Raw genomic sequence first — 25,025 nt, 5'->3', positions numbered from 1 at the left:
GGATGTGCTCATCAAAGCATATGTGTTTTGCTCTCCTCTTCCAAGCTCCTTCTATCACCTCACGCCAAAGTCCCCACCACTCCCTGCCGCCCCCACCCCCCCCCCCCCCCCCCCCCCCCCCCCCGAAACATCCTAAATTGCTTGTTAGAGTTTCACCAAACAGAGACACCGTTTTTCCTTCCTCCCCACTCCAGCTCCTCTCTTCTCCTCCTTCTGTGGGCAAAGTGGTTTGAGAGATTGCAGGGGAAAAACAATAGTAGACTCATTAAGGATGGGAAAGACCTCTAAGGTCATCGTGGATGTAGAAACAAGGGAAGTGGGAGAGCAGAAATGTGTCATGCAAACAACAGGGAGTGCTGGGTACTTTGGCGTGAGCTCATAGAAGCAGCTTGGAAGAGGAGAGCAAAACACATATGCTTTGATGAGCACATCCAAACACTGCTTTGGCAGATACTGCTTCTGTAATTGAAGATGTTGCAGTTCTGCGACAGGGAGCAAAGCTTGAGCCCTGTAATAGAAGAGGAATAACTTTACATAAGATAGCCCGGGAGGACTGGGTCCCACCAGCCAACATTTCTGCATGTGATTTACTGCTGTGGATTAGAGGGCTGCACACACTGCTCCTGCAGCAGGTCCGGCTCCTGGGCACCAGGCTGAAACCAGCTGGGCCAACCTCAGCCTTCCTCCCACGTTCCCCCGTGACCTTCCTGCCAGCCCTTCCCCAAAGCTACACGAAGGCAGCTGAGAAAAACAGCAGGGCTGCAGCAGGTAATGCGTTTTCCCAGGGAATGAGATGCTAAAATGCAGATGGAGGAAGATGGTGGAATCTCACGATGAACACTGAAGCATTTCCACTGCTGATCCAACAGGGTACTTTAAAGGAGACCCCACCATAGGAGACACAGGAGACCTCCTGCTCTGCTCCTGGCCCTATCAGCATGCATGTGCTCCATGTCATCCCTTTCAACACCCTCCCAGCCCTCTGCCAGCTCTCAGCTGCAGCAGATTTTCCCCCTGCTGACACCTGTCCTCACTCTCACTCTGGAGATTAAATATTTCCTTGGTGGCAGCCAGGTCTAACGCATCTCAGACTACTGGCAGAGAACTGACACGCATTTCAAGTCTGATCCCCCACCAAAGGGGCTCCAAACATCCCAGCATCAGGGTAATTTCACACGTCTCAGCACCTCTGTTCTCCCTCCTCATTCAGTTTCTCTACTTAGATCTCAATGTGGGGCTGCAGACGCTTGAACAGAAGCCATGGAATGAGTTGATGATTTTTAAGGTCCTCAAATCACTTTATGATCCTATAATTCCATCCTTGGAGACCTTCAAAAGCCATCTAGACATGCTTATGGGCACCCTGACTGAGCAAGGGTTGAACCAGATGACATCCAGAGGTCCCTGCCAACCTCACCCAATGATGAGCCTGTGATTCAAACCCCAAAACCTTCATGTTGCTTTCCTAATTTCTCAGAATGACTCTCACTGGCTCCAATGTTAAGCAGCAGAAATTAGTGCTAAGGCCAGGGTGGGACTCAAGCAACATTTCCATCTATTTTGGATCTTACCAGTGAAGGTGTGGCAGTGATCTTGGTACTTACAATCCAAGTAGAGCAGGTAAGTCAAACCTACCTCACACGAAAGATGTCACACTCAGCCACAAAAACACCAACCAACTTGTCATCAAGTCAGGTCAACCTCATCAAGACGTCCCAAAGGTTGTCCCCACCCATAAGTGTATCTACCCAGAGTGATCTACCCCTGGTGCTCAGCATCAGTCCTGCCTGGAGCAGACCATGGCTCTACACTCCAGCAGCTGACAGCATCTTCATGTGGGACATTTTTTGCTTTTCTCTCACCTCTAAAGGTCTGAAACGTCACGAGAGCCATTGGTGCAGCACATCAAAGCTGGGGTTTTCCCAGCTTGGCAGGAAGGAGCTGAGCTGCACACACACACAGGAGCACATAGGGCTATTTAACTGCACAAAGCTTGCAGGACCTAAGGGCTTGGTGAGGAAATCTGGCACCACTTGCTCCCAGCTGCTGGCAAGAAGTGGGTTCCTAGAGCAAAGTATTCCCCACCTCTGGTCGAGGAACTGGTTGCTTGCCCTGACAAGCTGGAATGCGGGTGACAAGCTGGGTAGACAAGGACAGCAAGGTGTCCTGAATCCCAGTCTTTGATTTCCCTGTAACATAGGTTGTACCTCACTGTGTGCAAGCTGCTGCCTCAGGGAGCCAGCTACTGTTTGGAGCATGCATGAATAATGGCACTGCTGTTTTTAACCCTTGCTGTGTAGCCACCTTTCCCCTGCCAGACCGTGGGAGTTGGCCATCCAGCCTCCTTCCATCCATCCCAAACAGTGCAGGGATGAAAGGTGGCTCGATTTACAGGTAAGGGGCTGAGCAGGTCGAGGGGTCAGCTCCAAAATCCCTCCTGGCTCAAGCAGAATTGCCAAATGTTTTGTGCCTCCAGCCACGTAACCTGAGCATCAATGCAGAAGAGTCGGAAGAGCAGAGGAAGGAGGGGGAAAAAAAAGAGGTACATCTGGATTAATGAAAGCACCGAGTGACAAAACAAAAGGATGAGTTCCTCCTCTTTCTTCTAACTCATGTGACTGCGCTGGGTCATCCTCAAACAGCCCTTCATGTTTTACTGCAAAAGGAAAATTGGATTTCAATTCTTAGCCTGGAAGTCCTTTGGCTGCACAAGATGAAAGGCAGCTCCACTCAGGAAGTGAAGCAACCACAACCAGGAGCTAAATCCCTGCTGATCCAGGCCCCAGAGATCCTGCAGAACAATCTTAACAGAAGTGGCTCTTCTTCCCCTCTTTTTCCTCAGCAAGACTGCAAAATGAAAGCATCTCTGGCATTTAGCTATCCTGTACCCACCAGCAGCATCTGTGGTTTGGGTGGAAGATCCCAAGGTTTCCAATGCAACTTCTTCCCCTCCACGCCTGTTTATCTCCTGTGTGGTTTTTGGAGCAAGGTCCATGTTGAGGCAGACAGAAGTGTGTTAATATTTTATTTTTAATTGATCTTTTGTAGCGTTCTGATCCTCTTTGGCAGCTCGGGGGGGGGACAGGTCCCAGCCTGCTGCCGAGGGAGAGAAGAAGGTCTTGGGATTTTGCAGCACTCCTTCGCCAATGTTCAAAGCCATCTGTCCACCTCGGGCCACACCATTCCAGCTGTTTTCAAGCAGGGCTCCTCATGTAATCAGGATGGCCTCGAGTCAGTTAAAGGCAGGGCCCAGGCTATATTTACCTTGGCACCTGACTGCCAATGCTCAGCCTTCCGGAGTCCTCCTATTTCCTCCCCAAGTAACGAGTATCCGGATGGTGGAGAGGGGAGGAATTATAGAATCACAGAATGGCCCGGGTTGAAAAGGACCACAATGATCATCTGGTTTCAACCCCTCTGCTATCTGCAGGGTCACCAACCAGCAGACCAAGCTGCCCAGAGCCACATTCAGCCTGGCAACGGAACGAGGAATGAGGAACTCAGGTCTTTTGCCACTTGTACCCAAACCCTTCACCACGGCCAACAGCAGCAGTTTGTCACGGTGCTGGAAAACATCGAAGCTGTCAGAGAAAACTGAGATCCTTCTTTTCGGATGCCGGGGTCAGAGGGATTAAGCTACTTCCAAAGTTCAGATCCAAGGTCGCCCAGAAGTACTGGAGCTAGTAAATAGCCCCATGATTGTTTCATAAAACGAGCCCACTGCACTGGATTCACGTTCAGAGAGCTGAAACACCTGCTGTACATTATTTCAGAAGAAATTTCTCTTGGGGGGAAAAAAAGAAACCACTCCTTGCTACTGCTGGAGAACGCACCAACGCTGTGCTCCACAAGCCCTGCCCTCCCAGCACAGCATGGAAGGTGTCCAACTGACCCAGTTCTCAAAATCTGGGTGCGTAAGGACAAGACCTTATTATTTCCATTGAGAAAACATAATTCATGTGAGCCAAGGTACGTTTTTCGGCGTGTACAACTCACTGTCCTCTCCCAACCTGTTGAGGGAAGCGCTGCAGCTCGTGTTCCCGCGGGGGGGACGGCGTTATCCGCCACGTAAAAGCCTAAAATGACACTGCCCTACAAAGAGCTGGGATAAATTGACCCCTCTGAGCAAACGGGTTGCCAAGCTTTCATCTTCCTTTCATTGTCAGCTGACGCTGAAGCGGAATAATTAGACGATACGGGGCTGTGCGAGGCAGCATTGGAAAGCCCTGCCTTGGCCACTCCATTGTGTCTGTAATGCCCACGTTGACTATTATACATATCTACTGACTTGGAAAGCTGCTCCCAGTTTCACACTCATTCCACGTAGGTGTACTTCTGTCCAATTAACGCTGGGGTGCATTAAGGCAATCAGTGGCGAATTTTGGATTGGGAAAACAAAAGGATTTCAAAAGGATGGGGATGATTCCAGCTGGGTTTTCTCATCCTTCATCCAGTCTAGACTTACAAGTCCCAGGACACAGATGACTTCCGTTTCTCCGCCGAGGTTCTGCCACAGCATTACAAAAAGCGCAATAAAGGGAACAATAAAGCATCAAGATGTGCCTAAAATTAGCAGTTTCCATAAACAACCTCAGTTTATAAAACCTCAAGTACAACAAAAGCAAAGAGCAAATGGGGCAATTATTTAAGAGTCGCAGGATAAAAGGAAACCTTGCTCGAAACTGCTATCGGGAAATCTATCTGTATTGTGTTTCAGTTTTGATACTGACTGAAATAACTTCCATGAAATCACCATTGTGCTGCTAAGAATTAGCTAAATTGAAGCAACATCCCATAATCGCCCTGCCTCGCCCGAGCAATAAATGCAAGAGCAGCCCACAATTGCTGGGTTATTTTCTGCCAAGTTGTAAATTCCCATGCATTTGGCAATGGATTTCCCTTCGCACACACCTTGCCTTCTCAACACAGGGGAGGAGAAAAGGGATGAGATTATTTCCGTGTGATCTTCAGCTCTACTCACGCTCACGTTCTGGACTTCACGTAGCAATAAAGCTGTAACCCCTGGCAATGCAAGGGAATGGGTAATTTAGGAAGAAAATACCACAGCAGCATTTCTAACGATACGATTTGTAATACGGAGTGATATTTACCAGGCTGCCCAGGGAAGGTGGTGAAGTCACCATCCCAGGAGGTGCTCCAGAATCACGGAGATGTGGCACTGAGAGATGTGGTTATGGGCACGGTGGATGGGTTGGAGTTGCCCTCAGGGATCTCAGAGGTCTTTTCCAACCTTAACGATTCTATGATTTCATACAACAGCAGTAGCAGAAAAATACTCCTCCTGTTGCCGAGGAGGATTGAAGTGTCTTTTAAAACAATATTCAGGATTCGTTACTGAGAAGAGGCACGCAGAAACTGGCAGGGGACTGGAGATTATGCAGCATCCAGTTTCTGCTGTCCCTCGCAAGTGGCAGAATTCAGAAGGAATTAAAGCTGTCAGGGGGGCTAAAATTGCTGTGAAGGACCTTTCCTACTGAAAAGCCATCTCCTTTCCCAAGAACGAACCCATTTGGGAAGGAGATGGATGTGCTCTGTGGACCCAAGGGAAGCCCCTGAAGTCTTGGTTAGGAGAGGACATCCGAGATAGAAATGCCTTGTCTGATTTGATTTCTCACCCTTGAGACAAGGGAATACCAGCCCTATAGCAGAGGATCAGCTAAAGATGGATATTGTAGCTCATATGGCCTCAAAAATAGACCTGCAGGCACTGGGGTAATACACTGCACGCTGAAACTGGTGTTTCAAGGACAAATATAACCATGAAGTCAGCAGCTGCAGTGCTGCCGACACTCTTCAGAGATGTAATGAATAATCTCTTTTTTTTTCCACTGAGGTTAAATCACAGGTTTCCTTGTACAGGTTCTCCACACGAGCCCTATGGGATTAGGTCGAATGCTCAAACACAGCATCCTGTTGCTCAAGCACACCACAGACCTCAACTCCCTGCAATGCTGCTTTATCCAACACTGCAACCCTCATCTTCCCTGCCTCAAGCACCAAACCAAACTTCAATCCATCTCCTTCCTAAATGCCCTCCTATCTTTTCCCTCCTCCCACATCCTCCAACCTCTTGCTCTACCATCCAGTATATAGCTTTGTGGCAAAGCCACTCTTTCTAGGTAAGAAATCACCCTCAGATCTCCCCATTCCTCCTTGGAAACTCACATGCAGCCAGAGATGCTCGTTTCCCTTCCCGTTAGCAGAAGCAGAACCGCGCTGTAGATAACAAGGCTGGTGGTTGACCACTTGTGGTGTTCAGGCCATGATTCAGAGCTATTAGCCTCATCATTTAGCATTACCAACAGCCTAAATCCTAGCGTGCTTCTTTTCTTGACACCAACCTGCATGGATGACCAAGACCAGAAGAAAGGGGAAATAAAAGGTCGATAGCCAGCTATGCTCTGCCCAAATTTGTGACCCCAGCAGACAGCACAGTGGGGGAAAGCTTTTTGTGGGGGAAAGCAAAGGAAAAACTCTTCAAATCTCAGTGGAAGAGCACTCAGCTGCTAAGCTCCAGAGCTGACACCCTACTGACACGAGCCACTTTTGGGAGATGCTACGCTCTCAGAAGAGCAGTCGTTGCTATGATGGTTACACCCTTCTACATCTAGGAAGAGCCCAAAGGCTAACAAAGCTTTTCCAATTTAAAACACTACGGAGTAACAGAATCACAGCCCAGAAACACATTAACTCTGTGACAAATGGCTGTGACCTGTGCTAGTTTTTAATCCAATCCCTAACATCAGCAGCAACAGCCCACCTCCCTCCCAGACCTCTCAGCGGAAGGAAATGAAAACCAGATGACCTGGACAGGGAATGGATTGATTAGATCATCTCATCCTACCCATCACACAGCACAGGGCTGTTCCCTACCAGCAGCTCCCCAAATACTCCATCCTGACTCACTCAAAGAGGTCCAAAGCAATGGAGTTTCCACCTCTTCTCTTGGGATGCTATTTCTCCCTGCAGACTGAAACACCTCGCTGCCAGGAGGCCTTTCCTATCAGATTTTCCTCTTGAAAATATCTTCATTTCAATTGGCAGCTCCCACCTCCCCCCCACGTATGTGCATTTATGAACTACACTAATTAAACAGATTAATACTAAAAAGGAATTACAATTTAGGAATAAATTAGCGTGTTTTCCTTTTATCCTCTACAAAAAAGCCCAAGATGTCAAAGGAAGTCTGAGACTCTCTGACATCTTCCGTTCTTAAATTGGTCCCACTGCTCATAATTACACCTCCCCTCTATCCATACAAGTTAATTTGCTTTCCTTTCCTTTTCCCCATTCTTTTAAAGGCAGAAGGGACGAAGGCAGAGAAAAAAGGGGAAGGAGCAGAATTAGGGGAGAGAGAGAGGGATCATCCCTTTGGACCTGTCTAGCACATGGAAATGCAGGCTCCAAAGCCTTGTCTTATGAATATCCCTAATTCCATTTTAGATTGGCAGGCAACAGCCTCTTCACCTAAATATGGCAGGGGGTTGGAGATTCATGATCCTTGAGGTCCCTTTCAACCCTGGCCATTCTGTGATTCTGTGAATACACCAACTATGCATCAAGGAAGAGAAAGGCTGACTTATGGCCAAACGGCAGCCAGCAGCTTCGAAAGTGAAGGACCAAGAAGAGAAGCAATGGGGAAAGATGAAGGTTGAATTGCCATCCTGGGCTCATCTACGCCAATGTCTTGCCATGCAAGTGTGTCTAAAGAAGGGCTGTAAGAAAGGACAGACTCCTCAGCAGGGTCTGCTGTGATGGGACAAGGGGAATGCTCTCAAACCAGAATGGGGGAGGTTGAGACTGGACCAAACCCTCCAACTCCAAATGATTGCACGACTCTATGAAAGCCAAAGGGGGCATTTTGGTGGGAGGGTTCAGGTGGGAGCTGCCACGCAGAGGGATGGGTGGGAAGCTCCTGCTGCAGAAGGGCTCTCAGTTTTGCAGAGTCATTTCCCACCCTTGCACGGCATGGTCTAACGTTGAAAAACATTCAGCTGACCTCAGAGTGTCCACACCTCCTGTGCCCTTTATTTTGCTGCTGGCTTCTGGGAAGTGCAAGACTGTCCCAAGGAAAAGAAGAGCCAGGAACTCATGGAGAAGTGCCAAGCTTGGAATTTTGTTTAAAATACGCATCAGAAAGAGCTGTGAGAATAAATGCACGTTTTGAGTGCTCTACTGCTTCTTAATGGACCGAAATAAAGCGGTCTTGGAAATAGGAAATGCAAATTGGAGGGGAAACGTGGAGCACAACCAGGCAGCCTGCCCTTCCTTCGCTGCACGGCTCGCTTTCTTGGCTGCAAGGCACGGCGAGGAAGTGATTATAAAGCATTTATTTGCAAAATCACAGCCAATAAATCCAAGAGCAACGGAACCCTCCCTCGCACCGCTCGCTCCTTGGTGGTGGGAATGGAGGAGACATGAACCTACGGGTGGGCAGCACCATTCTCAAGGCTTTTTGGAGCTGATGGTGCCCTTCAGGAGCAGCATGGGGAGAGGCTGTCCCACAGCTCTGTTGTTTCAAAGCCTAGGAGGCAAAATAAAAGCCCTAAACAGGCTTTGAGCATTGCAGGCGAGTCACAGGATCACAGAATGGATGGGACAGTGGCCCTTAAAGACCATCCAGTTCAAACCCCCTGCTGCATCTGAAGGGATTTAAGGGAATACCCCTTCCTTGCAAAGGTGTTCAGAAAAAGGGACTGAATAAGGGAGAGCAATAGAGAAAATAAAACAGTACAGACAAAGCCGTCCAATTCCCCTCCCCTTTCCTGCAGATAAAAACCAATAGGCTGTTCCATCACAAGCAAACCACTGAATGCAACTCGCTGCCTGGAAAATCACTGAGGTCAAAAGCACGACAGAAAAAGGAAAAGGGATTAAACAAACGGATGATATAATCTACACAGCTATAACTCAGCCCTTGCAGATATAAATAGCTGCACTGCGGGGCTCAACTTAACCACTAATTTGCAGTGCAGTCAGGAGGGGGGCAGGCACCCACCCCCACGAGCAGATTAATCTGTAATTGCTCTTTATACATTGCTGACACCTTGCTTTGAAGTGCTGAAGCTGGTACCATCTCACAGCAGGGGCTGGCCCTGGGAAGGGCTGAGACGTGCCTTGCTGCTGCTTCAACCTGCGCACACCAGAGAGGAGATGGCTCTAACCTACAGGGACAGGAGATGATCAAAGCCCGGTATTCTCCAAAAAGGAAAGCAGGATGGAGGTGATGGTTCAGGTTTCACAATGTTTTTATAAGACTTTAATTGCAAATAAACGCTGATCGGGATATTCAAATGTTTCAGAGCACTTAAATCACTTCAGAGCCTTTGTAAATCCCTCTGGAAATACGAGTGAAGAACAGGGTGCTGATGTGACAGGAGTAGGGCCAGCAGGACCACTGAATCACAGAATGATTTGAGCTGGAAGGGACCCTTAAAGTTCGTCTGGTCCCACTGCCTGCAATGAGCAGGGGCACCCACAGCTCCATCAGTGCTCACAGCCCCATCCAGCCCGACTTTGGGTGTCTGCAGGGATGGAGCATCCACCACATCTGTATGCAACACATTCCAGTGCAACATGAGCTGCTGGAGATGGTGGCTTTCAGAACGGGTCCCCAGCCAGTCTCCATCCCCCGTTTTGTCCACCTTCCTCGACTCATCTTGTTCCACTCGAGGGAGGTGATGAGAGATGATCGAAAAGCAGCAGTACAGGTGCTTGTCCTATCCTGGCACACATCCCCTCTTCTACTACATTAACTTGAAGTTGCTTCACTTTCCACAGAATCAAAGAATGACAGAATATCTCGAGCTGGAAGGGGCCCACAAGGACCACCGAGCCCACCCCTGGCTCCACACTGCACAGGGCTGTAATATATCCTAGTGTTCACATTTCCAACATCTGCACTTTTGAACAACACAACCTTGATGGCTGGGGGACTGGCTGTGTGTTCAGTACTTTTCTAGCTGCATCCAACCACCCCCCCTGTACATAGAAACACAAAAATTAAGGCTGAAAAAGACCTCTAAGATCCCTAAGTCCAACCCCAACCCATCCCACCATGCCCACTGACCACATCCCTCAGTGCCACATCTCCATGGCTCTGGGGCATCTCCAGAGATGGTGACTCCACCACTCCTTGGGCAGCTGTGCCAGTGCCCGACTGCTCTTTTGGAGAAGAAATGTCTCCTAATATCCAACCTGACCCCCCCGGCACAACTTGAGGCCATCACCTTTCATCCTGACTCTAGTAAGGCATTCTCACGTGTCCAGCAGCTTTAGTGCTCTACCCTTACCAATGTGAGCCCCCAGAGCATCTCAACCTCCTTAGTTCTTCATCAAACAAAAAATACTGGGTATTTTATCACCATTCCCCAGGATATACATAGAATGATAGAATTATTAGGGTTGGAACAGACCACCACCATCACCCAGTCCAACCGTTGAACACATGCACATGTACCCAGGTAGAGCACTTGCCAGATTAACAGGTGATTTGATGTGAATACGTGGCAAAGGGGAATTTGTGTCTGATACCCAGTTCTGCAGACATGTATTAAAGCCAGAGGGAGCCCTCCCTGCTGCTCCTGCTCCAAGCCAATGCCTTGCTGCATTTTCCACAAGTCAGCCTGTTTGCTGTCCGATGGAAAGGCTTCACACTTACTTTTGCTTTCTGTTTAGCTTGCACTGAAGCTATCTTTCACTTGGGATGAGCTTCGAGTTCAGCAAATGCCTACACTTGAGGAACTGCATTCCTCCCCAGTCTGTTCATAAAAATAGGTGCATGAACAAAATAATGATATTGTAAAGCACACCATGACCCAAAGAGCTTCCCCTCCCTTTAGTACTCACAATACACGCTTCCTTTCCCCATGCTCTGAAGCAGTGATGCTCAAACCACAGAATAAGGACCAAAGGTGAGCCTGGGCTTCTCAGTGATGATCTGCACTACACAGCTTTAACAGCATTTCCAATTAAGCACTTGATAAGATTAATCATCATCTTCAGCCAGCTGACAGCCATTCAAAAAGCACAGCAACAGCCACTTTAAAAACAATGAAAACTCTTAAACACCTGCCTGAGGGATGAACAAAGTAGTGTCTAGCAGATATTATCTTTTTTATTAAAGGGCAAATAAAATTGAACCAGGGAAAAGATGTTTTAAAGCAGTTAATGGAGAAGAGAAAGTGGGCATCTCCCTAAAACATCTTCCCAAATGATACATTTCAGGCTGTAGTCAAAACACATAAAAGTAAAGAAATAGCCATTAAATGGGTTTGGATGGAGCCTCTGGCTCGTGCTCAGGAAAAGGAAAGCCTTTTAAAAATGAACGCATCCGTCCCCAAAGCAAAGCAAAGTGTAATTGGGGAAGGAACAACCAAGAAGAGGAGGCAAAGCTGATCATCCATGGGCACCTGGCTGAAAAGCAGAGGCATGCCAGGAGTCTTGGTTTGCTCGGTGCCTGAGGACACTTGGCTGTGGCCTCGATGTCATACCTGATGGTGGGTGATGGATGAGGGAGCAGCAGTGGGGTGGGTTGGGGTTGCACTTGAAGATCTTGGAGGTCTTTTCTAACCCCAGCAATTCTGAAAATTAATTTCCTGTGCTCGGGTCACCCGGGGAAACAAATCTTCATAATGCACACCGTGTATACGAGCTCTCATCCGGCCGCACAGGAGGCACAGCTCCATCCTGGTGGTGCTGAGCTCTTCTTACGGGTGCTGCCAGCCCATGGGCTGCCCTTCTTCAAGATGAGCAGTTTCCCAAGCTGTGACACACGGTGAGCTGCCCGAAGTAACACCCACACAGCTGAAGGCAGCGATCCGTTGTAACTGTAGTTTCAGAATGCTTTTTCAACTGTAATTTCGGGCACGGTTCAGCTGTGTTTTCAAGGGGACACCTGGTCCAGACAAGGGAGGACAACCCCTGTCCTCGCTGAGGGCTTCAGCTGTGCATCGCTGCCTTGATGCCGAGTAGAAAGAAAGCATTTCAGCAATGCACCCCTCCCTGCACAGGCTGCATCACGGAATCACAGAATGGCTTGGGTTGGAAGGGACCTTGAATGGCCATCCAGTCCAACTCCTCTGCAAATCACAGAATAACCGAATGGCTTGGGTTGGAAGGGACCTCAAGGATCATCAAGCTCCACACCCCCAACCAAAAGGAGGGCCACCAACCTCCACATTTAGAATCATGGAATCATAGAATCACCAAGGTTGGAAAAGACCTAAAAGATCATCCAGTCCAATCGTTCACCCATTACCAATAGCTCCCACTAAACCATGTCCCTCAACACAACATCCAAATTTCATACCAGCCCAGGCTGCCCAGGGCCCCATCCAACCTGGCCTTGAACTCTAGGTGTAGGGATGGGGCATCCACAGCCTCTCTGGGCAGCTGTTCCAGCACCTCACCATTCTCACAGTAAAGAACTTCCCCCTGACATCCAACTTGAATCTTCCCTCCTTCAACTTCAAACCATTTCCTCTTGTCCAGCAAATGTAAGGCTCCACCATACAGAGGTCCTAAGCACCTCTCCTCAACGCCCCAGCTGTATTCCTCAGCTTCAGCTTCTCAAGCCATCTTTCCTGCTATCTCACCTCATCTCATCTCCCTTTCCAAATAGCAGCCAAGTAGGAATGGTCTGTAGCTGCAGAGACCTTCCTGCTCACTCCCACCTACATTTCAGAACCCCAGATGGAAATTCAGCTGCCATCCCAAACACAAAGCCCATTTCCAAATGCATTTGGATACTCCTTGCTTCCTAAACACAGCTTTATTGTATAAATTCCATCCATCATCACTCATTTCACTTTCCAGAGCTTTTTCCCTCTCTCCAGCTCTTCAAAGAGCTCCTTGACCTTGCTGGTTTGCTCATCAAATGGCAGCGCCTCACTTCCAAGCTGTGAGGTTTGCAGACATTCAGAATGCTGCCACGAACACTCTCTGCAGCAGCAAAACCCCACAGATTGCCATATTAATTTCCCCAGGTGTAGCATGCACACCGCTGCCCTCATGAAACCAGAGCCTGCACAGAAGCACCTGGATAAATAACAGAGACAGGGCGTACGCCTTGCAAATACATCGAGCTTGACAGGTATCTACGCAGTGCACTCAAAATGCAAGCCTGGGAATTAAATTCACTGTCAACAAGCAGCAGTCAAGCAAGACCAAGCTTCCCTTTATCACTTTCCTCCCCCACATTATCCTTCCTTCTTGCACCAGGAATAATTTACCTCTCCCCGCGCCTCCGCAGGTAGCAGCTGGCTTCTCTCTTGGTCTAAGGGTTCTCACGTTCAGATCAAGCTCAGAGCAGTTGGCTCTCTGGGTAAGACTGATGAAGCTTTTTGTCTCAGAACCGGAGGATTTACGCATCAAAAGCTTCTCTGCCTCTCCCCAGCTGCTGCAGCTTACCTGCTAGCAGATATTGCTTCCCATAAACCACATCTACCGTACATCACCACGGGTGGAACATGGCAGCTTGCAAACACACTGCTATTCCAGAGAGTAACTATTCCAGCCTGCCTTATCCTCCAGTGCACATCCACATAATACATACATGTTTATTTATTTGCCTTCAAAATGACTGGGTGTGTAAAGGGAGCAGGTCCCCAACCAAGCAGTGCTTCCTCACCGCAAGGAGATCATGCATGCATATGCAGCATGACAAATCCGCCTAACCATGGACTGGAGATGCAAGAAGGCCCCGTGGTGCTCAACACCTTCCTGCAGCATATGAGGTTCTGCTGTTGGGTGCAACTCTGTGATTTCTTGGTCTTTGGTTTGTGTAAGATGGGACTTCAACTCTGTGAAAGGGTTGATAACAGCAGGACGAGGGGAAATGGCTTTAAGTTGAAGGAGGGAAGATTGAGGTTGGATGTGAGGGGGAAGTTGTTGACAGAGAGAGTGGTGAGGTGCTGGAACAGCTGCCCAGAGAGGCTGTGGATGCCCCGTCCATCCCTGGAGGTGTTCAAGGCCAGGTTGGATGGGGCCCTGGGCAGCCTGGGCTGCTATGAAATGTGGAGGTTGGTGGCCCTGCACATGGCAGGGGGGCTGGAGATTCCTGATCCTTGAGGTCCCTTCCAACCCTGGCCATTCTATGATTCTATGAGATGTTCACAGCTATTCCCTCTACCTTCAGCATCCTCCCTATTGGTACTGTGAAAAAACTGGTCAGAAAAAATTGCCCCGAACAGTCTATGAAATAACTGCACTCTTTACCAAAACCCCAAAGCAAGGCTGATGACATTTCCTTTCCTTGCATTATGGAGCAGGAACTTCTGCCACCCAGTTCACCCAAAAAGCTCTGTGAAGGCACTGATGGAAACCTCCTTTGCCACAGGTCAGCCATTGCCACTTGGGGTTTCCTGCTGAAGACCTTTCATCTGCTCTGCTGCTTTGTTTGCTTTCTGTCATCTGACAGCGGGGACATTCTCTGCTGAATGGTGAGAATGGGGGATGGAAAGCCAACATCTGCACTGAGGACGCCCTGAACGAGCAGGAATGGGTGATTTAAAAGAAAGGAAGCACTGCACGGCTCCAACCTTCGGAGGCACGTCCAGCTTCCAGCAATGACTAAGGAGACTGAATGCCTTCCCTTCTGTGTTCTCACTTCCTCAACTTGTCATCTCCTCTCATTGTTTTTACCACGATTAGATAAGCTCTGGTGGCAAGGAATGTGTGCTCATGCTCACCTCTGTTACACAATATCACACAACTGGAGGAGCGCAGACTGATTTGCTGATGCTAAATCAGCATTACCTGCTCAGAAAAAGATCACTTAAATCACTCAGTGCGTTCTTTGCTTGATGTGAAGGAGATATTCTTTTCAAGGAGACACAGATCAACTCACTCCTTTCATGCAACCAATGCAATCAAAATGGAAATGTGTCTGAAGCCATTGACGCGAAAAAGAATATTCCAGATTCAATTGCAACCATGTTTGACTGTAATTACTGTTGCTTGACCTCAGTGCAGACATAATGTTGAGGAAACCCTCAAAACTCAGCAAGAAACACCACTGAGAAGCTGAATACAGGATGCAGATGGCAGCTGCAACCCTCCCGAAAGTTTGGGCTGTGGCTGCTGCAAAAGGGCGAGCAACCACCGACCCGGTGCTGCTTCCCGTCCCACGCAGCTGACATGCTTTCAAGATCATATTGCAAAAAGAAAATAATAAAAAAGTCACCCGTTCTCAAAATTACACAAGAGCTGTTGCATTCTGTGCACCGATCGTTGCGTGAAATTAACAACCAGAGTGCAGGCAGCCCTGAGATTGGGTCTTCTTAAACACCTGCAGGAGGAAACCTGTTTGCAGAACAAACCACCAGGAGAAAAGAACTGCTATTCAGGGAGGTTGCTGACAGCAGCGAGAGAGGGAGGAGGGACGTTTGTTTATAGGCAGCAGTTCCAGGTATGGCCAGCAGGTCCCAGCATGCAGCCCAGCACAGCTTCTGTAAACAGCTGTCTCATTCAAGTCCGCAGCCCAATGCTGGCAGCGTGTGTTCAGTGCTGATGGTTGGGTGCTGTTGGTTTGTAACAGGCCACAAAGCATGCATCAGCAATGTCAAATTCAGCGTGGAAGTCTGAAGGGTCGTGGAGAAGCCTGCTTGACTTAAAATCATAGAATGGTTGGGGTGGGAAAGATCTAGAAGCCCACCCTGCCCCAACCCCTGCCATGGGCTGGGTGCCCCCAGCAGATCAGGCTGCCCAGGGCTCCATCCATCCTGGCCTTGAGCACCTCCAGGGATGGGGCACCTACAGCTTGTTTGGGCAAAAGAGCACGACTACTTTGGACTGAAGAGCACAAGCACTGGTGCTCTGTGATTTCTGTTCTTCTCAGCTTGGTCACCATCCACTGCAAATGCCACCAGGGTGAAGAGCTTTGAAAGCAAAGGAAGGTCCTCCTGGCTACGTGACACATGGTGAAGGACAAGGTTGGATCCTGACCTGCCACCTCCCCTTTGCTTCTCTTGCAGTTTGCTTGCAGCTGCCAGGTAATGAAAACAATGGCACGGTGCTCCTTCCTGAGGAGTGAGGAAATGGATTTGGGGGTTCTGGTTGAGGCAAGTTGAATCTGAGTCAGCACTGTGCCCCGGAGCCAAAGGAGCCAACCGTACCCTGGGGTGTACCAGGCCCAGCACTGCCACCAGGTGAGGGAAGGGTGAGTCCTGCTCTGCTCTGTGCTGCTGGGACCTCACCTCCCGCACCAGATTTGGCACACAGCATAAGGCCATCAAACTGCCACACAGCACACAAAGGAGGGCTGTGCAGACGCCCCCAAACTTCCCTTAGCTCCTGGAAATCTCCTCGCTCCCCACCAACGGCTGCAGCAAACGGTGCCTCTTCACAGCCTCCCCTGCTCGCGCTCTGACAACAAATTAAATTTCAAGTTAATAAGGGAACGCATACCAGAGGGGCGAGCCAACCACAATTACTGACTATTATCTCTCAGGAAAGATCTTTCAGTTATTGTGGGTAACGCAGGAAACATCAGCTCAGCGATCAGCGCTGCTGGTGACGGCGAGAAGAAAACCACACGCATTAAAGCTATTGTGCAAATCCACAGGGCATGGCGTCTCGGCTCCCACCTCCCAAAAGATGCTGGCAGACACGGCTGGGAGAGGCGCAGGGAAGGGCATGGATGGCTTGAAGGTGGTGAGCAGCTTATGTTGGGACTCTGGAGCAGCACACTGCTCACCCATAGCTTCTAATGAGTTGAAAAGCTCATGCTAAGACAAGCACACCACTTGCACTATCATCAGTCACAGAATGGTGTCGATTGGAAAAGAGCTTCAAAGGTCACCAAGCACAACCATCAACCTGGCACACTGAGTGCGACCCTAAACCACATCCCCAGTTCCACATGTGTTGCCTTCTACATGCATCTGTGCTCTTCTCAAAGTGAGTGATGGGAGCACTGAGGCACCACCCACCAGGTTCAGCTCTCAGCCACACACCATGAGCTTCAACTCTTCAGTAGAGAAAGAAATTCTCTTCATCACTTTCCCCTATCAACAGCAATCTTACCATAGTATAAATCTCCCCATTTCATAGCAGCCCAGGCTGCCCAGGGCCCCATCCAACCTGGCCTTGAACACCTCCAGGGATGGACGGGGCATCCACAGCCTCTCTGGGCAGCTGTTCCAGCACCTCACCACTCTCTCTGTCAAGAACTTCCCCCTCACATCCAACCTCCATCTTCCCACCTTCAACTTAAAGCCATTTCCCCTCGTCCTGCTGTTATCTACCCTTTCACAGAATTGACTCCCCTCTTGTTTTCAGAATTCTGAGTAAAATAAGTCAACCTCTGAAAACCTGGTTTTAAGTCACTCCAGCTTCAAGTGATTCTTTCATAGCTCTTCCTATTCCCGTGAGACATCGCAATTTTAAATATTGCATAATTTGAGTCTGTAGCTCGAAGGTTTCTTCCAAAAGTCAGCTTTTTGCTTTTGGAAGACAGACTGCTGACACTATACCTAATATGCTTAATTAGGAATATATAGAAAGATCTCTCCAAGAGAACCAAAAACCCTTCAGATGAAATGCTCTGAGTGCCAAATCAAGAGCCCATCCATAATGACTGTTTACTCCCATCTTCTATGTGTTTTGGGCCATACTGTTTCAATCAGCAGTTCCTGCCATTGATGGAGTTGTTCCTTCCAGCGATGGAGCTGAACTCCACGAGAGGTCAAACATAATTGTCCCGGGTTCCCCTAACTGGGGGATGTGGCTTTCTGAAAATCATGCTGGGATGAGAAGGAAAGAGGTCAGAGCATAAAATAAACACACACATCAGGATGCTGTCACACAGCCCAGTCCGCCCAGTATGGAAGCAGTTTTCCCCTTGATTTCAGCAGCTTTGTTTCAACCATCACATCTTGCTTTCCCCCAAGCACTTGGCCTTTGCTGACCATTGCATCCAGGCACCAAACCCCTCTCACGGCGCTCCGGTACCGCAGAACACAAGGAGAATGCTTTGAACAGATGTTCTTTTTGTAAGAAATAATAATTCATGCAAATCCCTGCTCCAAGCAAATTCCACAGGAGTGCATCTTATCACAAGCCAAACAAAAAGTACAGATACATCTGAGATCCATAAACCTGTATTAAAAGAATTTGTTCTTGTTACAGCTTGAATTTCCCCCTCTGCCTCCGACTCCTCTGCCAGTAAACTACCCAGCAACACCAAACAAGCAAACCACCAATTCCACAGCACTAAAAAGAAGCTTAAGCCCCAATTATGATATAAGGTAACACTGCTGTGAAAGGACTACAGATGTAACACGCTCCATATTCACCCCAAACACTTTCTTAAAACATTTACAGCCCTCATAAACACATCATCCAACCCATGACGTTGCACTCATCAAGGCTCTCTCCCAACCTGGCTACACGTTGGGTATGGGCACATGGCAGGGGTTGGCCATGCTGGTGGGAACTTGGAGCCTGGGAGCTTTTCAAGCTCGTAAATTGAAATGTTTTAAGAGCTCAGGAGTGTGTAGATGGTCCTGGAGTGTATCTACAGTGCTTTCCACTTTTGCCCAATAGTTCATCACATTTAAGATCAGGGATTTTCCTCTATTTCATTCATCAAGAACAGAGTGCTCCCTCACCGCATCTGGAGGCTGACCAGCTTTCCGCAGAAGCTCGAGATGGTGAAAATAAAAACTCATAAAACGTATTTTTAGGGTTTCTGTGTTCGGTTGTTTGGTGGTTTGTTGTTTTTTTTCAAAATGGGAAGTTAGAACCTGAATTCCAACCCAACCACTGGGCTTTAGCAGAACAAAAAAATCCCTGTGCTGAGTGCTCCCAAACAGGAGTCATGCCCCTTCCAACGCTACGCCAACAGAGACCTTATTATCCTTTGGGGGAGGAAGTCGGATTTTTTCCACTTAGCTGTGTTCCCAGGTAATTCTTAAATAAGATTTCCCTTCCCCCTGTGTTTAAAGGGACGCTTTGCTCTAAAACAACAAACTACTGCCTTAGTGCCACTCCAAACTGCCGTCGTTGTGTGCTTAGCCCTAAAATAGAATGATGACTGGTCTGCCACCAGTGAGCTCCATTTTATTTCAGGGAGACAACGCATTCCATGATGCCAAAATTAATAACACTCCTTCTTACCTTAATTATCGTAAGCAAATCGTCCACCTGCATGTCATTAGGAGCCCATAAAGGTTCTTCCAGCGGTGCCCCTGCAAACAAACCAGAAACGCCAAGCTTTTAATACCAAACAGTTACAATTCAGCAAGATCTTTGCACAACAGAATTACTACTGCTGCCAGCAAGGCAGTTTCACTTTATCTATATGCAGAGCAACATTTTTCATTACTGGCTGAGCTAGAGCATCTGGGGACAGAAGGAAGGAACCTTGAGCATGCAGAGGTTCAGAGTTCATCATATTCAGAGTTCATCTTTTCCCACCCCAAGGAAAGAGGCACATCCATCACCATGACTTCTGGCAGCCATGCACCCATGGGTTTCCCCAAATCCAAGCGTCCCCAGACACAGATTATAGAGTCAGTGCAGCCCAAAGGCTCTCTGCATCTCTTTTGCTGCCCTACATCAGCTCTGACGCAGCAGCAGACTCCTTGCATGGCCGAGCCCTCCCTTCCCCAATCCCATTCTGTGAGCTGATGCTACAAAGTACAAAATTAGAGACCTGAAGCAATTCTAAAATTGGAGTTGAATATATTTAACTAAATGAAAGCCTTTTTTTCTCCACCTATTGACATCTCTCAGCCTCTGAGGCCATCTGATGCCAAGGAGCCGTGGAGCTCAGCACAAGCCCTGGGTGATCACTTTGCTGCTCCTCACCTGCCTCAAGGGTTGGCTCCATCAGACTTCAATCTGATGGACACACAGAATGCTTTTTAACTCTACAGAAGAAAAAAATCTGGTTTTTGTTTGGTTTTGTTTTTTGAGTATAATACAATCAGGACTTTCAAAGAAGTGAAAGCAGGTGATCGTGCTGACTCTGATTAGAGAATCACAGAATCACAGGGGTTGGAAGGGACTTCAAGAGATCACTGAGTTCCAATCACTGCTAAAGCAGTTCCCTACAACGGGTTGCACGGGTCAGCATCCAGCCAGGTCTTGAGTATCTCCACAGAAGGAGACTCCCCATCCTCTCTGGATAGCCTGTTCCAGTGCTCCGTCACCCTGACCGTAAAGAAGTTCTTCCACACATCAGTACAGAACTTAATGTGTTCAAGTTTTAGGCCATTGCTCCTTGTCCTATCGCTGCACAGCACCAAGAAGAGCCTGGCCTCATCCATTTGCCTCCCACTTCCCTTTACATCTTTATAAACATTTATCAGATCTCCTCTCAGTCTTTTCCTCATGCTGAACAGACCCAGGCCACTCAACCTTTACTCATATGGGAGATGCTCCAGGTCTCTCATCATCTCGGTGGCCCTGCACTGGACTCCTTCAAGGAGATCCCTGTCTTTTTGGAACTGAGGAGCTCAGAACTGGGCACAGGATCTAAATGTGGCCTCACCAGGACGGAGCAGAGGGGGAGGATCACCTCCCTCACCCTGCTGCCCAAGTTCTTTGTAATGCACCCCACGATGCCATTGGCCTTCTTGGCCACCAGGGCACACTGCTGGCTTATGGCCAACCTGTTGCTCACCAGGACTCCCAGGTCCCTCTCTGCAGAGCTCCTTTCTAGCAGGTCATCCCCCAGCCCGTACTTATGGATGCAGTTATTCTTCCTTGGATGCAAGACTCTACGCTTGCTCTTGTTAAAGCCCTCAGTGTGCAATGTTGCTATCGATATTTGCATACACAACATACCCATCTTTCAAAGATGCCATGCTCTGAGCACTCAGATTGCACTGCACATAGAATCACAGAATGGCCTGGGTTGAAAAGGACCACAGTGATCATCTGGTTTCAACCCCCCTGCTATGTGCAGGGTCACCAACCAGCAGACCAGGCTGCCCAGAGCCACATCCAGCCTGGCCCTGAATGCTACAACCTCCTTGGGTAACCTGTTCCAGTGCTTTATCACCCTCTGAGTGAAACACTTCTTCCTAACATAAAACTCTCCTGTCTCAGTTTAAAACCATACCCCTTTGTCCTTTCACCATCCACCCCCATGAACAGCCATTCCCCCTCCTGTTTATTCCCTTCAAGTACTGGAAGGCCACAATGAGGTCTCCCCAGAGCCTTCCCTTCTGCAAGCTAAACAAGCCCAGTTCCCTCTACCTTTCCTCATAGGAGAGGTGCACATGTCCCTGTTCACTGCAGGGAAGTTGGGCCAGATGACCTCTAAAGATCCCCTCCAACTCAAATGATTCTATGATGTAAATACAGCTTCGCACGTTACTGAGGAGGGCACAACAAGCCTGAAGATGTTGCATGGAGGGCCTCCAAATGCTTATCAAAGTCAATGTAACACATCTGAGTGGGTTTTAGAGCAGGCTGTGTGTTCAGAAGGCTGTGACTCACGCACCCTCTCCTTCTGACAGGTAAGGAGCACAGCGCAGACATGCACTGTCACGTACATCACAGTAGGAGCATCTCGTGTTACAAATACAAGAATATCTTGCAGCCACATTGTAGACAACAGTCACACAGCCATCGCAGAGGAAACCTCATTTTCAAACAGCAAATGTACAACAGAACTGAGAAGAGAGGACTGCCCCATGCTTCCCCAGCCCTGCCTGCACCCAGGGTTGTACCTGGCTGCCATGTTTGGTTGCAGACAATTCAGCTGGGTAAATATCTATTTATTCTCACGGCACATCAATAGAAAGGAAGATATGTCACCTTTAGGAAAGAGATTCCATTTTCTGTAACCAAAGTTCAGTTTTCCAAGACCCAAAGCATGGGGAAACCCAACACCGACCCAGCCCATGCAGTAACCCAAAGGTGGTGGAGAAAGAGCTTCAGTTATGAAGGGGTGGATATAGCACAAGAAGGAATGGTTTTAACCTAAAAGAGCAAAGATTTAGGTTGGATGTTAGGAGGAAATGTTTTACTTTGAAGGTGTTGAGGCCCTGGCACTGCTGCCCAGAGAGCTGTGGGTGCCCCATCCCTGGAGGTGCTCAGGGCCATGGGTGCAGCCCTGGGCAGCCTGGGCTGGTAGATGTGCAGTGTGATTCTCATACTCTTGCATTCTGTTTAGATTCAATGAAAAATGAGTTTTACTGCTAAGAAGCAGGCAAATGGGTTGCATGCTTTCTTAAACAGCTAAGTGGAAGATGAAGAGCTGCGTGCTTTCCAGCTCACCTGCAGGCTCCAAACCCTGGAGAGGGGATGGTCCAACAGAAGATCCAATGACTGATAATGCCTGGTGTGCCAGGAGAGTTCAGCCATGCTTATAGAATCCTGGATCACTGAATACTGTGGTTGGAAGGAAGCTATGGGAACTAACACATGCAAGCAGGGATCCAAAAGTAGAGCTTCACTCAAGCTGGCCATTTCTGAGCTGGACTATCCACATCATTATGGAATGATTTTACTGTCTAATGTCATTTGTTTTATGAAAAGAGGAATAGAAGCTCAGGAAGAAGCCCAGTTAGAAAGTGCTTTGAGACTCAGAACCACGGAATCATGAAGGTTGATCCTCAAATCCAAACCAAACCCATCCCACCATGCCCATAACCACATCCCCTCAGTGCCACATCTCCATGGTTCTGGACCACCTCCAGGGATGGTGATTTCACCACTGCCTGGGCAGCTGTGCCAATGCCTGACTGCTTTCAGAGAAGAAATGTCTCCTAATATCCAAACTTCAGACGACACCAGCAGCTTTGTTATTCAAGCACATTAATGCTAAATAACGCTGCATGCTGAAATGCTTAAGATTTGCTCCCCACTCGTATGGGGTTGACAAAAGTGGCCTACAGTTATCGAGCTGCTCTGTCTCTTATTAAAATAATTAAAGTAGCAGTAAGCCAGGCATTAGCTGGCTAGACAGCCCAAATCCCACCGCCCGCGTAATCCACCTGAAAGCCAAGTGTTCCAAGGGAAATTAAAGCTGCCTTTAATCCATACAAATCTCAGCACAGGAATCTTTTCTTCTCCTGCCTCCTGCTGCGGGTTACTCCTGCTGCACTCCCCTCTGCGCTGCTGGAGCTTTGGGGGCAATGGGACACAAAAGACTGATGTTGGATCTGTGGTACAGGCAGCTTTACGCCCGTGTTGAAACAGGACACACTTCTCCCCTGTGCTCGGTGTAATCATATGTATCAACACACATAAATTGGGACAATTTGAGCATAAATCAGGCAGCGTCATGATGCTGATTTAGACTTTAGGATTGTGTTTGCAGTCTGCCAATGATCCTCTGGGAGGGAGCCATGAGTGAGCTGGAGGAAGAGGATGGCTTCCTGTAAGTCCACCAGGGGCATCTTCCCAAAGCTAACCCAAATGGTGAGGAGAAAGGGTGAGAAGAGCTGTGGGGATTGCTGCCACTCTGCATTTCCTCTGTCTGAAATTCTCCTTCCTAAAGATTGCACCCTGTCCCCCTTGTGATGCATGAAGCAGTGATCTATGGATGGAGGCAGGGAGAAGCTGCCAAAATAATAAACCACCGGGGTGCAAACAAAGCTGACGTGAATGCAAGAAAAATAAAGGGTAGGAGACTCAAATCTTCTCTGTTTTATCAAACTTGCCATACAGATCCAAGCCATCCTCAGCAGGATACGATCCTCTGCAGGGCTGTGGGTTCTGCTCCTCCCTGCTGGTACCAGGGGAGCTCCTGAAGCCTTTCAATTTTCATACCTAAACCAGTTACTAATTTAGCTGCCAAATGGGATCATTACGATGAAAAATCCTACCTGTGGGAATCGAGCTCTCACACTTCAGAGGGAATTCGAGCTCCTATTCTCCAGGATCCAGCCAGGAGTATTTCCTCCGACAGACGCGCTGGCACTCTGCCTGGCTCAAAAACACACTGCAGAAGAGCACTGAGCACTAAGCTACCACTAGAAGTGCTTAAAAAAAAAGAACCCTAAACATAATCAAGTTTGGACAAAGCATATGGTAACACTTATCACGCCGCAGGTGAGAGCAAATACAATGCGCTCTTTAGAGAATGAAGTAAAAAAAAAATCCAAAATGATGGATTTTCAGAGAACAGCAATGCTTAAAAACCAACACAGCCCAGGTGAAAGGTTGCTCAACGCCCTCAGCCTCGGTGCTGTTGCACTCTTGCATTTCTTTGGCCCTTTGATATTATAAATATCAAAAGATGTTTCTCCGGAGCACCCAGAAGCTGCACGTCTGCGGCAGGGAGGCAGGGCAGACCCCCAGGACCCCGCGGGCTGCAAACAGCACAAAATCCTGTGGAGGCACCTGGAGGACTGATGATCAAAGCTACCATTGCTGCTGTGCGCAGTCAGACACGGCAAACCAAAAGCAACCCAAGGCAAAAGGAGTAGGAATAGAAATGAGGCAGCGCAGGGAAGTGGAATCGAGGGCTGCCTCGAAGGTTGGAAATACTCAAAGGATGGGGGGTCGGCGTGTCAAAATTGGGGGCACTCCATGCATAGAATCATAGAGGCATTAAGGTTGGAAAAGACCACTGAGATGAAGTCCAGTCATCAGTCCATCCCCTCCATGCCCACTGAGTACAATTTGCTGAGTTGTGGTTTTGCTTTTCCCCATTCTTAAACAGAAATCCCAGAAGCGTGAATAGAAATGAGTTACTGCAAACCCATCTCTGCCTCCCTATGAAGGATCATAGAAACACTGAATGGTTGGAGTTGGAAGGGACCCTTAAAGGTAATCTGATTCCACTCCTATATGGGATTCCACTGCAATGAACAGGGACACCCACAGCTCCATCAGTGCTCAGAGCCCCGTCCAGCCTGACCTTGGGTGCCTTCAGGGATGGAGCATCCACATCTCTGGGCAACCTGTGCCAGTGCTTTACTACCCTTATTGTAAATAACCTTCTCCTTTTATCCCATCTAAATCTCCCCTCCTCTAGCCTGAAACCATTTCCCCTTCTCCTATCACAATAGATCTTGCTAAAGAGTTCCATAAACAGTTTC

The 25,025-nt window shown here is 48.4% G+C and overlaps 1 protein-coding gene across 3 annotated transcripts in view; it reads right to left on the bottom strand.

The window, feature by feature from the left end:
• The window catches only part of PTPRA (protein tyrosine phosphatase receptor type A), a 95,757-nt gene that overhangs the window by 33,944 nt on the left and 36,788 nt on the right, over positions 1-25,025 (bottom strand). For 2 of the 3 annotated variants that reach the window (XM_042870903.1, XM_042870902.1), the window contains one exon: positions 19,141-19,211. In XM_042870903.1, the coding sequence (XP_042726837.1) occupies positions 19,141-19,173 (33 nt within the window). In that variant the 5' untranslated portion in view covers positions 19,174-19,211. Of the gene's footprint in view, positions 1-19,140; positions 19,212-23,807; positions 24,827-25,025 lie in introns of those variants that run through there. The other variant, XM_042870904.1, reaches the window with a different exon arrangement.

Source organism: Lagopus leucura, unplaced genomic scaffold, assembly GCF_019238085.1.
Source record: "Lagopus leucura isolate 7727_CA_CO unplaced genomic scaffold, USGS_WTPT01 Super-Scaffold_100004, whole genome shotgun sequence".
Classification (NCBI taxonomy): domain Eukaryota; kingdom Metazoa; phylum Chordata; class Aves; order Galliformes; family Phasianidae; genus Lagopus; species Lagopus leucura.
Note: the sequence above shows the minus strand (reverse complement) of the source record. Positions and strands in the feature narration are given on the sequence as shown.